Below are 13,146 nucleotides of genomic sequence, written 5' to 3' on the forward strand. Positions count from 1 at the left end.
TTTTTAAATTCCATTTAAAAAGTGTTTGTATTGAATGTACAAATCCAAATTTATTTTTATTGAGTTCGAAAAAAATTGAGATGCTCTCAAACCACTCAATAAAAATAAATTTTTAATTTAATCAAACGATTATTTTTCCAAGAAATATTTTTATTGGCGTGAAGTGTCAAATAATTCAAATTTATAATAAATATCGGTTTAATTATTTAAATACAATCATGTAGGGGTTGTTTATATATATATTTTTTGTTACTCACTCTCAGATCTAGGTGTTGTGTCACTATGAGAGTTGACTGAAATTAATTCAATAATAGTACCACTAATAATATGAACTAATGCATATAATTAATACAATTACATCGATATATGAAACTTCAATACTAACTTTATATTCGAAGTTTCAACTAGAAATGCTGCAATCAAAACAATTGAATTCAATATTTATACAAATAAAAAAATAGTAATTTTATTCTAATTAAGTCATTAAAGTAGTTGAAATGAGTGAAAGTGTCGTTGCTGACTCTTTTGATTTCTTTCTCACAATAAACAATATGATAATGAATACAATAAGAACTACTAAACATACAGATGCAATAATTATTGGTAAAATTATTTTATGGAAGAATTTTTTGCTGTCTTTAACTCCAGATCTGTATCCAAACCATACATATTCCAAGTTACTTGCTATTTGTGACTGGTTTGCATAATTCTTCCAATCTTTCTTTGATGGTAAAATTATCTTAAAATCTCTGTGATTTACGAACTCATCGAACACTCCTTCTTTAAATGTTTGTGGTGGGAATGATCCAAATGATATGTTTTTGATGGAAACACATCCAAAGAAAACAAAATCTGTTTCATTTGATACAAATTTAAGAGAAGTAAGATTAACTGTTTCTAAACTTGAACAATTAGCAAAGTTATGATGTCCAGTGAAATTAACACAGCTTTGCAAGTTCAAATTCTTAAGAGATTTGCAAAAAGCAAAAGAGTGGCATCCGATAGATCTAACCTTAGGAATATTAATTTCTGCAAGGTTCATACAGTTTTCAAATGCATGGTCGCAAATTTCTGTGGCAAGATCTAATGAAATTTTAATTAAAGAGACACAATTGGAGAAGGCTTCATCCGAGATTGTATCTGCCATAGGAAGGTTAATTTTCTCTATTTTATTGCATTCTTTAAATGCTGCTTCTTTTAATATGATTAAATTTGGAAGATTAATTGTTTTCAAAGAAGAACAGCCTCTAAAAGCAGAATTTCCTATAAATGCTGCTTGAGGGATATTGATATCAGTCAAATTCATACAATCTTTGAAACAATAATCTCCAATTGTTGTTGCAGAAGGGAAACTAATAGATGTTAAGTTCTTGCAGGCATTAAAAGCCGAAGAAGTAATAACAGTCACCTTAGGGAATGATATCTTCTTTAAATTCCAGCAATATTTAAATGTTGAATCTTCAATTTTTTGGATTTCACCCAAATTTAGAGTTTCTAATAGTGTACAACCCTGGAAACTACTTATATTTACCTTATTACACTTAGGTAGATCAACATTTCTTAGTTTTGTGCAATCTTGGAATGCAGATACCAAAATTTCTTCAACAAAATCAAATTTTATTGATTCCAATGATTGGCAACTACTAAATGCCGATTCTCCAACAAATGTTATCATAGGAGCATCAATGTTTTTCAGTCTAAAACAATCAGAAAAAGTGAAATCATCAATTTTTGTCACTTTTTGTGAAGTGAAGTTTTCCAATTTCGAACATTCTTCGAAAACTTTATCTCCCAAGAAAACCAAAGAAGGTAAATAAACAGAAACTAATCCACTGCATGTAGAGAATGCAGAACTATTCACAGACTTGCAACTAGGCAAAGAAATATTAGTAATTTGAACACAATTCATAAAACTTGCTTTGCCAATTTCTGTCACTTCACCTAATTGTAAACTATTCAATTTTAAGCAAAAGTAGAAAGCATTTGTTTCAACTTTCGATGCGCTCTGGCAATTAACTTCAACAAGTTTTTCGCAATGCATAAACATTGAATGACCAATTTTTGTCAGTTTTTGCGCTGTAAATTTTTCCAATTCTTTGCAATAATTGAAATAATCTCCGTTATCAACATCATCGACCAAATCTGTTAAACTTGGAAGATCTATTTCAGATATCAACGTGTTCATGAAACAGTTTGGATACAGAACACGAACATTCGGTAATGAAACTTTCCTTAAAAACTTGCAATCCTTGAAAGCGGCGTTTCCTATTTCTTCTAAATAATTAAAATTGATTTCGGATAATTCGCTCGCTCCAAAACTCGCTTTTCCTATTTTAGACAAATAAGGAAAGTCTACTTTGTCCAATTTCAGTCCATAAAAGCCAAAAGCTCCCACTTCTGTGATATTTCCAAGATTTAAGGTTTTGTAAACTTTATCGTTTGTCAAACCGTAATTTCCGATTACAGAAACCAAGGGAGTGTCCAAAACATTCAAAAGTGGGCAATTCCAGAGTGTGTAGTCTTCTATTTTCGTAATTTTGGCGGCTTTGAACTCTTTGAGATTCTTGCATTCGCTGTAATATGCTGCGATGTTGTTTTTGTCTAATTTCTGGTTAATTAAGTTTGGAAGATTGACTGTCTCGATTGCTGTCCTTGCAAAACAGTATGGATAGAGTGTATCGATATCGCCGAGTGTTAATTGAGATAAGTTAATGCAATTATAAAAAGCATATGAATAAATTTGAGTAACTGCAGGGAAATTCACTGTTGTAAGATTGGTACAGTTGTAAAATGCACGCTCAACAATAGAAATCAATGATTGTATCGCGACATTTTGAATTGTAGTGTGATTTTCGAAAAAGCTTTCAGGGAAAGGAGAAGTTGAGACAGCTAACTCAATTGAAAAGTATGTAAGTGATGAGTATTCTGTTGTGTTCATTTTACGAAAGTCAAAATCTCCTGATGTTAATGATATTTTTTGAATTAAAGACTTTGTTAATTTATTTGTTGTGATAATATCATCTAAATCACTTCCAGTGTATTTAACATCATCAATTGTTGCGTCAAGTGCTAAACAAATAGAGAAAAAGATTGAAATCATATAAAAAAAAGCGATAAAAAAAATTTCCATGAAAAAAGGTGACATTTTTAGATTTTAATGAGCTCAAAGTATATAAAACAATACGAAGAGTACATCGAAACGTATGAACGATTGTTTCATATAAAATCAAACGAGTCTATCGAAGATACAATGAATATGATTACAAATGTTTTAATTTCAAAGTATCAAATTCGAATTCCAGATCTAATACTGAGCCTTATGACTGCAATACAATATAACTCTAGATCCATTGACATTTATGTCAAAATAATCAATCAAATACTTTCTAAATATACAAACACAGAAGTTAAAACTACTAATTTTGATGATTTGATAAATTATACATTATTGACTTTAATTAAGAATGAAAACAAAATATATCAATTTGAATACGATAAAGATGAATATCCAAAAGAAGATGATGTTCATTATTTTATAATGAATGATCAAATTGATAATTTCAAAGAATACCTCACTCAAAATTCACTAGAAGACATCGATGAATTTCTTTTTAATGATGAGATAGGCAGCTTGTCAGCTCTTAAGGCATGCCGTTATTTTGGCTCTGTCAACATTTTCAATTTCCTTATTAAATGTTGCGGCAATACTATAACACAAGAATGTTTAGAATTGGCATCAATCGGTGGAAATATTGATATTATCAATGAATGTTTAAAGGAGAATCAAATTGATGAATTCTGCTTTTTATCCATTATTGCATCACACAACAACAAATTCCTTGAATTTGTTTTTGAAAGAGATCTCTATAAATTTGATGATTTTAACTTTGATAACATTATTTACTCTGATTTATTAATTTATTCACAAAACTTAAAAGCAGTTTTTCTTATGTTTGAAAAAGATAAGAATTCAATTTTGCCATGGGCTTCTGGTTTTCCACAATCTCGTGAAATTTTCAAAAATGAAGATTTAGATTTTTCAACATATGGTAAAACTTCTCTAAATATTGCCGCACAATTCAATAATACTGATATATGCAAGTTTTTATTAGATAATAAAACTACTTATAAAATTGATATTAATATTAAGAGATCAAATCATATTAATTCCATTTATTATGCAACAGATCATTCTAATATAGAATTAGTTAAACTTTTGATTTCCCATGGTGCAAAAATTATATTAGATGATGATGGCATATATTCACTTAATTGCGCAGCAGCTCATAATAATATAGAAATTGGAGAGCTTCTTATCTCAAACGGTGCAGATGTCAATGAAATAGATGAAAATAACCTCACTGCTCTGCATGATGCTGCATCTAATAATAGCAAAGAATTTATAGAATTACTTCTTTCACATGGCGCAATAATTGATCAAAAAGATGAGATAGATTTTACACCACTTCATAGAGCAGTTTTATCTAATTCCAAGGAAGCAGCCGAAGTACTTATTTCTCATGGTGCTAGTTTAATAGCGCAGTCTGCAAAATTTGAAACTCCATTACATTTGGCAATAAGTTTGAATAATAAAGAAATGACAGAATTTCTCGTATTACATGGAGCAAAAATAAATGCTTGTTTTGAAGATATTGATCCTCCTTTAACATATGCACTTTCGAATGATTGTGATGAAATTGTACAATTCCTTATTTCATATGGTGCTGATTGTAATATAAGGAACGTTATACAGCAGACTCCTATTTTTGTTGCGATTTTTATGGGTGATTTGGAATCTACAAAACTTCTCATTTCTCACGGTGCCGATATTAATGCAAAAGACATGAAAGGTCGAACAGTTCTTCATTATGCAGTAAAGGGAGATCAGGATAAAGAAATTCTAGATCTTCTCATTTCAAATGGTGTAGATGTTAATGCTAAAGATGCTAAATATCTTACTCCACTTGATTATGCTGTAAAAACTAATAATACTGAATTAGAAGAATTTCTCATTTCTCATGGTGCAAATGTTCTTCCTCGTTCACCTCATATAATTGAGGATCTTTAGAGTAAACTAATGAATAACATTAATATATTTAAAATTCTAAAAATGGTGCACTCCAGAATAATATCCTATCCCTTTATTTTAAGACTTTTTTGCAAAATTCCTATCATTTAGTTGGAAATTCTAAATAAAATCCATATCCAAATAAATTTTGAGTTTGAAATTTTGGTAACCAATTTCATACCTTCATTTCTATACTTCATATGCTTTTAATTGAATAAATACATTGTAATGTGGTATATATTTGATGTGGCAACTTTAATCGATTATCAAATTTTATGAAATCAAGACTTTTGAGAATGTCGCCAAATATATTACTTGATTTAGATCTAATTTGACTATGAAATCATTCTTTATTTTTTATGTTGAAATCCTGGGAAATCAAACTTGATCTTTCCCAGGATGTAGATTCAAAAAAGATGTACAAAGAATGGAAGATTCAACGAAAAAATTATATTCGGCCAATAGGTCAATACCTTTTGACGCTTTCTGAAACAGATTTAGTGAAATGGTATGATACCATTGATGAAACTATTCATGATCGCATCAAATCTGATCAACACTTACTTGCGTTACTTCATATTTCACTGTTACATTATTTTAGTCGATCTGTTGAGAGAATTCGAAAACATATTCCATACATAGAGCAATTATTCGAATCTAAGAATAGAATAACCATAATGTGTGCAACAAAAGTAGTTGTTTACATAGCAATAGATTCTCATGAATGCATGGAATTTCTGAGAAAAATTTGCGACAACACTTGCAAGCTCATAGTAACTCAAGCGACACAGTTTGCAGCTATATACATACTAAAGTCATGCGGTAAATATATACTACCTAACGTTTTCGAGGAAACATCAAATTTTATTGATATAATTCAGTCATGTTTAGTTTCAGATGACATCGAACTTCAATTGATTGCAGCTAAAACTCTGAAATACCATTTCAAATATCAAATAACTTTAGATTCTCAAGATGAAGTTTTAAAATCCGAGCAATTTTTCAAAGAATGCATACAAAACATCAACCCAATAAACACAAATATGTTTGGTACGATGACAATTCTCAAATACATGCTTCAATTGTATCATGACCCAAAACAAGCGATTTTAATACTCCAGAAGGTCAATTTGTTCCCTTTTATCAAAGAAGAAAAGCTTTCATACAAGTGGTTTGATCTTTTGTTGACTTTGGTCAAAGATAAATCTTTATTAATCGTAATTACACCGGTTTCTGGTCCAGAAATCATCAAATCTCTATTCAATTCATGTAAGAAATTCCATACTGTTAAAATCTGGCGATATACCAATGATTTTCTTCGAAATTTAGTTCCATCAGTTATAAATCCGTATATGTGTCAATGTTATCTGCATGATTTGCTTAAGGAAACAAAGAACCCGGCCATAGCTTCCAAGATTTACGACGCATTAACGATTTTGTTGGATAAATACGAACTGAAAATTTCATCTCAGTTTTTCTTGAATTACGAGCCATCAATCAGTTATTTGAATGTTCTTAGTAGGAATCCTGTCTTAGTCTCTGAATTAAAGAAGACTTTGTTGAATTATTTTCATATCGGAATTCAAGAAAGGGCTACAGTTGAACAGACGAAGGTTTCTATTAGTATTTTGAACTTATATGGTCGTAATCTGTTTGAAAATCTAAATGCTGTATACGATGACATTCAAAAACTCGTAAATTCTCAAAATTCCGAAATTCGAACTTTAGTTTCATCAATTTTGCCATTCTTTACTGACAAAAGAGCTTTAGAAGACTGCCAGTACCTTGCTTTGTTCGATAATAATCCAAATGTTCGCAAATCTGCTGTTGATCAACTAATTAACTTCCCAGGAGCTGAATTTTGTGAAATGATCCCTCAAGTTTTAACAGATCCATCATATGAAGTGAAGAGAAGTGCAATTAAAGTGATTTCTCAGCTTGCTCCGAAAAATCCGATGATTTACTATGTTCCGATCACTTCTTTTGTTCAACAGAACATGTTATCTATGACAACAACCCCTGATCCCACAGTATCTCATGATATTTCCACACTTTTGCCTCATATTGCCAAACATCTTTTGCCGTTTTGTCCTGCCTTCATTCCACAGATCATGAAAGTCTGTTACAAGTTCCTCAACAGAAGGCGAAACAAAACTACGAAGTCGGCAAAATTGATCTCAGTTTTGCAAAGGGATATGTCGCAGTACGGCTCTGAGATACTGACGGAATTAGAGCCATTTGACCAATTCTCCACGAATTTGAACCTAGTTTACAATATTCATAACAAAGATATAATTGATGAGAGAGATGCCAATCTTTTCGATACTTTATTGTGTTTGTCTGATCGTATCAAACCATTTATCCTTGATTTGATCGCGATCTACAAAGACATTTTCACATCCCAGAGAAATGACAGAGTTTACGCCGCCGCTTTACTTTCTCTGATTGATATTGTTAACAAATTCGATGATTCAGCCTATATAACTCAGAAAGAGCCGGAATTCGCCACTATTTTGATAAATCTTTTGAAACAAAAACCATCAGAAAACGTGGCTATGCTTATTCTTAAACTTCTTAGTTCATTTGGTATCACTGACTATCCACAAGACAATTCCCAGGTCGAAACCAACGAATTTGACTTCAAAAGTAAGAGTTATTACACAGATTCAGTCATGACCAGCCTTTTGAAGCTTCTCCGAGAGAAACAGAAGTGTGTCTTCCAAGCAGTAAACAGTATCTTCGTCCATGACCCCGACAACGCCGTGAATTACTTAGATCCAGTTATAGATTCCTTTTATATCATGATACAGACCCTCAAAACCAAAGAGAAATCTGAGTATTTCAAGTATCTAGAGGTTATTTCCCATCATTGCGGCATAAAAATCAAAAATTACGCTGAACAAATTTCGCAAATGATAAAAGATAACATAGATTGCGATGAAGCACTTAGAGTTGGTTGTGTATTATCTTCCAACTTGAAAACAGAGTTCACGCCTTATGTTAATCCTTTATATCATCTTTGTTTGGCAAGATTTAACAAAAAGTGTCAAATTACAAAAGATTTGACAGATTTTTTAAGTTTTTGTGTTGTTTTTCAGAACCAACCAATCTCTTTTTTGATCACGTCATGTGAAACAATACTACAAACTAATATTAGTTCAGATGTTTGTAATTTAATTGTTGACAAACTGACGATGATTGTTCAATTGACAGATACAACATTTGAGACAACAAGGATTGCGAGGATATGTGAATTATTACTTAAGAAAGGTTGTAATGCCATGGAATTATTGTATTCTTTAGTTGTTTTCAGTGATTTGAGTTTCGATTATTTGAAATTCATTGTTCCTGAAGAAGATATCGGATTTCTTGCGTTGAAAGATTACTTGGAATGCAATTCTTTGTCTGATAAAAAGAATTGTCCGTCAAAAAACTCTTTCTTGAGTATAAAAACAGCTACTTTCAACGTGGAAAAACCAAGTTTTGTGCCGCAAAAAGAACAAAAAAGTCAAAAAAATTATGTTTTTGACACTTTTCAATTAAATAATGGAAATAATGAGAAATGGTTAGATGATTTATGCAGGGCTGTTATTACTGAAAGTCCTATTCCTGTCATTAACGCATGCTATGAAACAGCAACACAGTTTAATGAATTCAAACTCGAAATATTTCCAATCGCTTTTTTGAGTTGTTGGGTGAAATCATCTCAAATTCACAAGGAAAAATTTTCGAATTTGATGTCATCTATTTTCAAATCTAAGCATCCGGATCAGATCTTCTTGAACCTAGCTGAAACTCTCATAAGGGCTTCTTACGGATTCAATGTTTCTGAACTGGATTTGGCAAATGCTTCTACTTCACCTTTACAAAGTTTACGTTTTCTCTCAAAATATTATCAAGAAAACACAAATGATAAGAAAGCTTTGGAAATGCTGTTAGGAATATTTACTAAGTTGGGAAGGATAGATTCATGCCGCGGAATATTAAAGAACGTAGAACTGCCAAACGCTGGAAATTGGTCATTGACTTTAGGTGAATGGGATAAAGCTTTGGAAATTTTTGAAAAAAGTGACAAAAATTTGCCAGAACGATTAATGTGTTATTCGCGATTAGAAAGGTGGGAAGACATCTATAAATTAAATGATGAGTTCCAAGATATGAATGAAACCGAAAGGTCTAATACTGCTTTGTTTTTTGCATGGGCAGCTTTGAAACAAAATGATTATAATAATATTTCTTTGTTTATGAATTATTTGGAAGAAGAAAAGAGTTTAGATGTTTTTCTATTTACTATTTTTTATTATACGCAAACAGGAATGTTCGAATACGCAAGGAATAAGATAGAAGAAGCCATGAAGTACTTAGTTAGTGATTGTACTGTTTATAATTCGATGAATGCAAATCAGGCAAAAACTAATTTGATGTATTCTTGCTTGTTTACGGAACTTGGAGAGGTTATCGACTATAAGGAAGGAAAAGTAAATAATATAAGCCAAAGATGGGAAAGAAGATTGAATAATATTTCTGGAGATTCTTATTCATGGATGAGATTGGCGGAAATAAGATCAATGATAATAAATCCTACAAATAATACAAGGACATATTTGAAATTGATCTCTGTGCTCGCAAAAGATAGAAAATGGCATTTATTAGATAATTTCCAATCAATTGTCTACCAATTGCTGGATAACCCGAGCGTTATTTGTTCTTATGTAAAGATATTGTGGTTAAGAGGCAAAACAAGCGAAGCAATCGATGTTGTAAAGTTATATAATGATATCTTCAGAGCAAAGAACGATGAAGAGATTGCAAACTCATATAATAATACTCCTGATTATGTCAGAGCTAAAATGGCCCAGATTTATCAAATAGAACAGTCAGAAAAAGGTTTTATTCAATTAAATCAAATTTTGAAGAAACCAACTGACAAAGAAAAGGCAAGAATGCTAAGAATGGAAGCTTCTTATAGAGCTTCTGATGTTTTCCATGATAATATTGACATAGCAATCAAATTATTTATTGAATCTTCTAAACTGAACGCGGATGACTACAGAACATGGTCTAGATGGGCTTATGCATGCACGAAATCGATAGAAAACGACAAAGAAGGACTCTACGTCAAAATGGCCGTAGATGGTTTCTTAAAAGCCTCATTTTTGTCGAAAGAGAACTCTTTGGAATACATTTGCCAGTTGTTTAGTCTCTATTTCAGATACGGAAACAACTTTAAAGAGTTCCATTCAAAAATTCAAAATTTGAATCCGCAAACAATCGAAAAAATCATTCCTCAGATTGTTTGCCAGATCTCCCATCCAGATCCAACTGTTCGCAGTGTTGTTCATAACATTTTGACGAACTTTTCTCGGTTATATTTCCAAGCATTAGTTTTTCCACTTCAATTAATTGCAAAAGACGACGAAAACAGCCAGAAAACGGAAATAGCCAAGAACTTGCTTGAAAAACTCTCCGAAAAGCACTCTAAACTTGCAGAAGAAGCAAATCTTTTTGCATCAACATTATCTAAGTGCGCAGTTACTTATTACGACATTTTCCTGCAGAAACTTGATGAAGCACATTCATACGAAATCAACTGCGAGCGCGAGAAAGCAATAGAAGTCATAAAATCCCTTTCTCAATATCAAAATCCGAAAATTCAGTTGTATCAAATGCAGTTCAACCAGTTAAAGAGTAATTTACAGAGTTGCCTCCAAGCAGCTAATTCTAACAACAAATCTGACGAAAGGAATGACCAAATGTGGGTCCAAATCAAGAGATTCCATGATGAAATTCGTTTGAAACTAAAAAGTTTTGATACAATTCAAATTGAAAAAGTGTCAGAACAATTAGCAGCCAAACGGAATTTCCTTTTAACTGTTCCAGGCACATATCAGACTACTGATTCAGGCACTACTATTAACTACATTGAGCCTATTTTGACTGTTCTTGGTACTCAGCAACATCCAGCAATTACAAATTTTGTTGGAAATGATAGTTTGAGGTGGAAATTTTTGTTGAAAGGGAATGAAGATTTGAGATTGGACCAAAGGATCATGCAATTCTTTGTTTTAATCAATTCTCTCATTCCTTCAAACAAACTCACCCAGAAGATGAATATTTCCATCTTAAACTACACTATAACTCCTCTTGCAACAAACGCAGGATTGATTTCATGGGTCATGGGTGCTGATACAATGCATCAGCTGATAAATGACCACAGAAAATCAACAAAAGTTCATCAAGTGTCTGTTGAAAACGAGATACTGATAAACAATGTTGGAGACTGCATGCAGACAATGAATTCCTTGCAGAGAATAGAGTGGTGGCCTGTTGTTACAAACCAATGTCCTGCAACTGATTTGAGAGATATTTTCTGGATGAAAAGTCAGAATCCTGTAAATTGGATAAAAACTGTTGATACTTTTGTTTTGTCAATTGCTTTGATGTCTCTTGCTGGTTATGTTGTTGGATTAGGTGATAGACATCCAAGCAATATAATGATAAGAAGAAACAGTGGACATGTAGTTCACATTGACTTGGGAGATTCTTTCGAAGTCACTCAGAAAAGAACAAAATTGCCTGAAAAAGTTCCGTTCAGATTGACAAGGATGATTGTGAACGCGTTGGGAGTATCTAAGACAGAAGGAAACTTCAGGAAGGCATGCGAGAATATAATGTACATGCTGAGATATAACAAGCCTTCTATTTTTGCTCAGTTGGAAATTTTTGTTCACGAACCAATTTTCGCGTCAAGAGCTGTTCAAGGAGACGGAAATTCGATAATGAAGAGAGTTTCGATGAAATTAAATGGATTGGATCCAGAATTGGTGCCAGGAGAACCTGTAACTGAGGAGTTATCCGTAGAAGAACAAACAAGAAGGTTGATCGCAATTGCTGCTGATCCAATGAGATATGTAACTCATTACGATGGATGGTGTCCTTATTGGTAATATATTTTTAATTGTTATCTAAATATATATTTATAGTTTATGTTTGTTTTAAGAAAATTACTCTCCTTTTTTTATGATTCAAATATTTAATAGTGTTTATCATCACTGTCATATATAAAATACTGTGACTAGATCTGAGTATCGAAAATCTAATGCAAAGTGGAAAATATGCATACAAAATTAGAACAATATTGGTAATTCACGCCTGTAAAAGCAGATATTATAGGCGACCCTTAAATCAAATTGATCGATATAGCTATAAAATTATTACTATCCTTTTTTAATCAAATTAGTTTGTGAGAACATTGGATAAATCCCAGAAGAATAAATTTACTAATTAAATCCAACTTATTCACGAATTACGAGGAAACATGAATTGATTTTGGAAAAAATTCTGTTTTTCAGAAAATTGAAAATGGTATTGAATTTCAATACAGACAAAAATGTTTCCTTCTATTGGAGAATCTGAAGAATAGTATTCCATAATGCTTTGTCTCGCAAGAAATGGATGTAATAACTTGCAAAAGACAATAAATAATGAAACAATTGTGACACTTTTTACGGCATTTAAATAAGAAAAAAATTGCCAAGATGGACTTATTTGAAACCGAAAATTCTCAAAATTTGTGAGAAAATCTGTTAGTTCATTTTCTGTGGGAGATTCATTACTATTGAATGTTACAATGGAAGATTGACACCTTATCCAGTTGTATCACTCAGCGAAAGGAAGTTCAGAGTCACAGGAAGCAAAAGATGTCCTCAGAAGTTCAGAAGTGAAATCACAAAAGGCCCGATATTTGTTGTTACTTTTTTAGGAGATGCATGGAGTATGACAATCCACAAAATCTGCAGTGCTTATGGAATTGATCTGCCAAAGACAAAATGTTCCCCTCATCTACAAAATTATCAAGAGAATGGAATCTGATCTAAAATCAGCAAAGATGTCGAAAGAAAACCCTAGGTTATATAATATTTATATAATATTTATTCTTATATATAGAATCGTGAAACTAGGGAAAATCATTAGCTATTCTTAGCACCATGTTCAATTAAGAATTCCTCAATTTCCATCGAATTAGATTTGATTGCAATACTAAGGGGCATTCATTAATATATAGAGAATTCTATAAA

General features: G+C 31.8%; 3 protein-coding genes across 3 annotated transcripts; 2 read left to right on the forward strand and 1 right to left on the reverse strand.

Moving 5' to 3' along the window:
* Window positions 1–450: 450 nt before the first annotated feature.
* On the reverse strand, window positions 451–3,111 carry TVAGG3_0040000 (leucine-rich repeats (6 copies)-containing protein; the record flags this gene model as incomplete). The annotated part of the gene is made up of 1 exon (XM_001323948.2): window positions 476–3,100. The coding sequence occupies one exon, from the start codon at window positions 3,098–3,100 to the stop codon at window positions 476–478; it is 2,625 nt and encodes an 874-aa protein (XP_001323983.1).
* A 46-nt stretch (window positions 3,112–3,157) lies between these two features.
* TVAGG3_0040010 (spectrin binding) lies at window positions 3,158–5,068 on the forward strand (the record flags this gene model as incomplete). The annotated part of the gene is made up of 1 exon (XM_001323949.1): window positions 3,158–5,068. One exon carries the CDS (start codon window positions 3,158–3,160, stop codon window positions 5,066–5,068), a length of 1,911 nt encoding a protein of 636 aa, XP_001323984.1.
* Window positions 5,069–5,427: 359 nt separating this feature from the next.
* TVAGG3_0040020 (ataxia telangiectasia mutated (ATM) -related family) lies at window positions 5,428–12,060 on the forward strand (the record flags this gene model as incomplete). The annotated part of the gene is made up of 1 exon (XM_001323950.1): window positions 5,428–12,015. The coding sequence occupies one exon, from the start codon at window positions 5,428–5,430 to the stop codon at window positions 12,013–12,015; it is 6,588 nt and encodes a 2,195-aa protein (XP_001323985.1).
* Window positions 12,061–13,146: the final 1,086 nt, after the last annotated feature.

Source organism: Trichomonas vaginalis, chromosome IV, assembly GCF_026262505.1.
Source record: "Trichomonas vaginalis G3 chromosome IV, whole genome shotgun sequence".
Classification (NCBI taxonomy): domain Eukaryota; phylum Parabasalia; order Trichomonadida; family Trichomonadidae; genus Trichomonas; species Trichomonas vaginalis.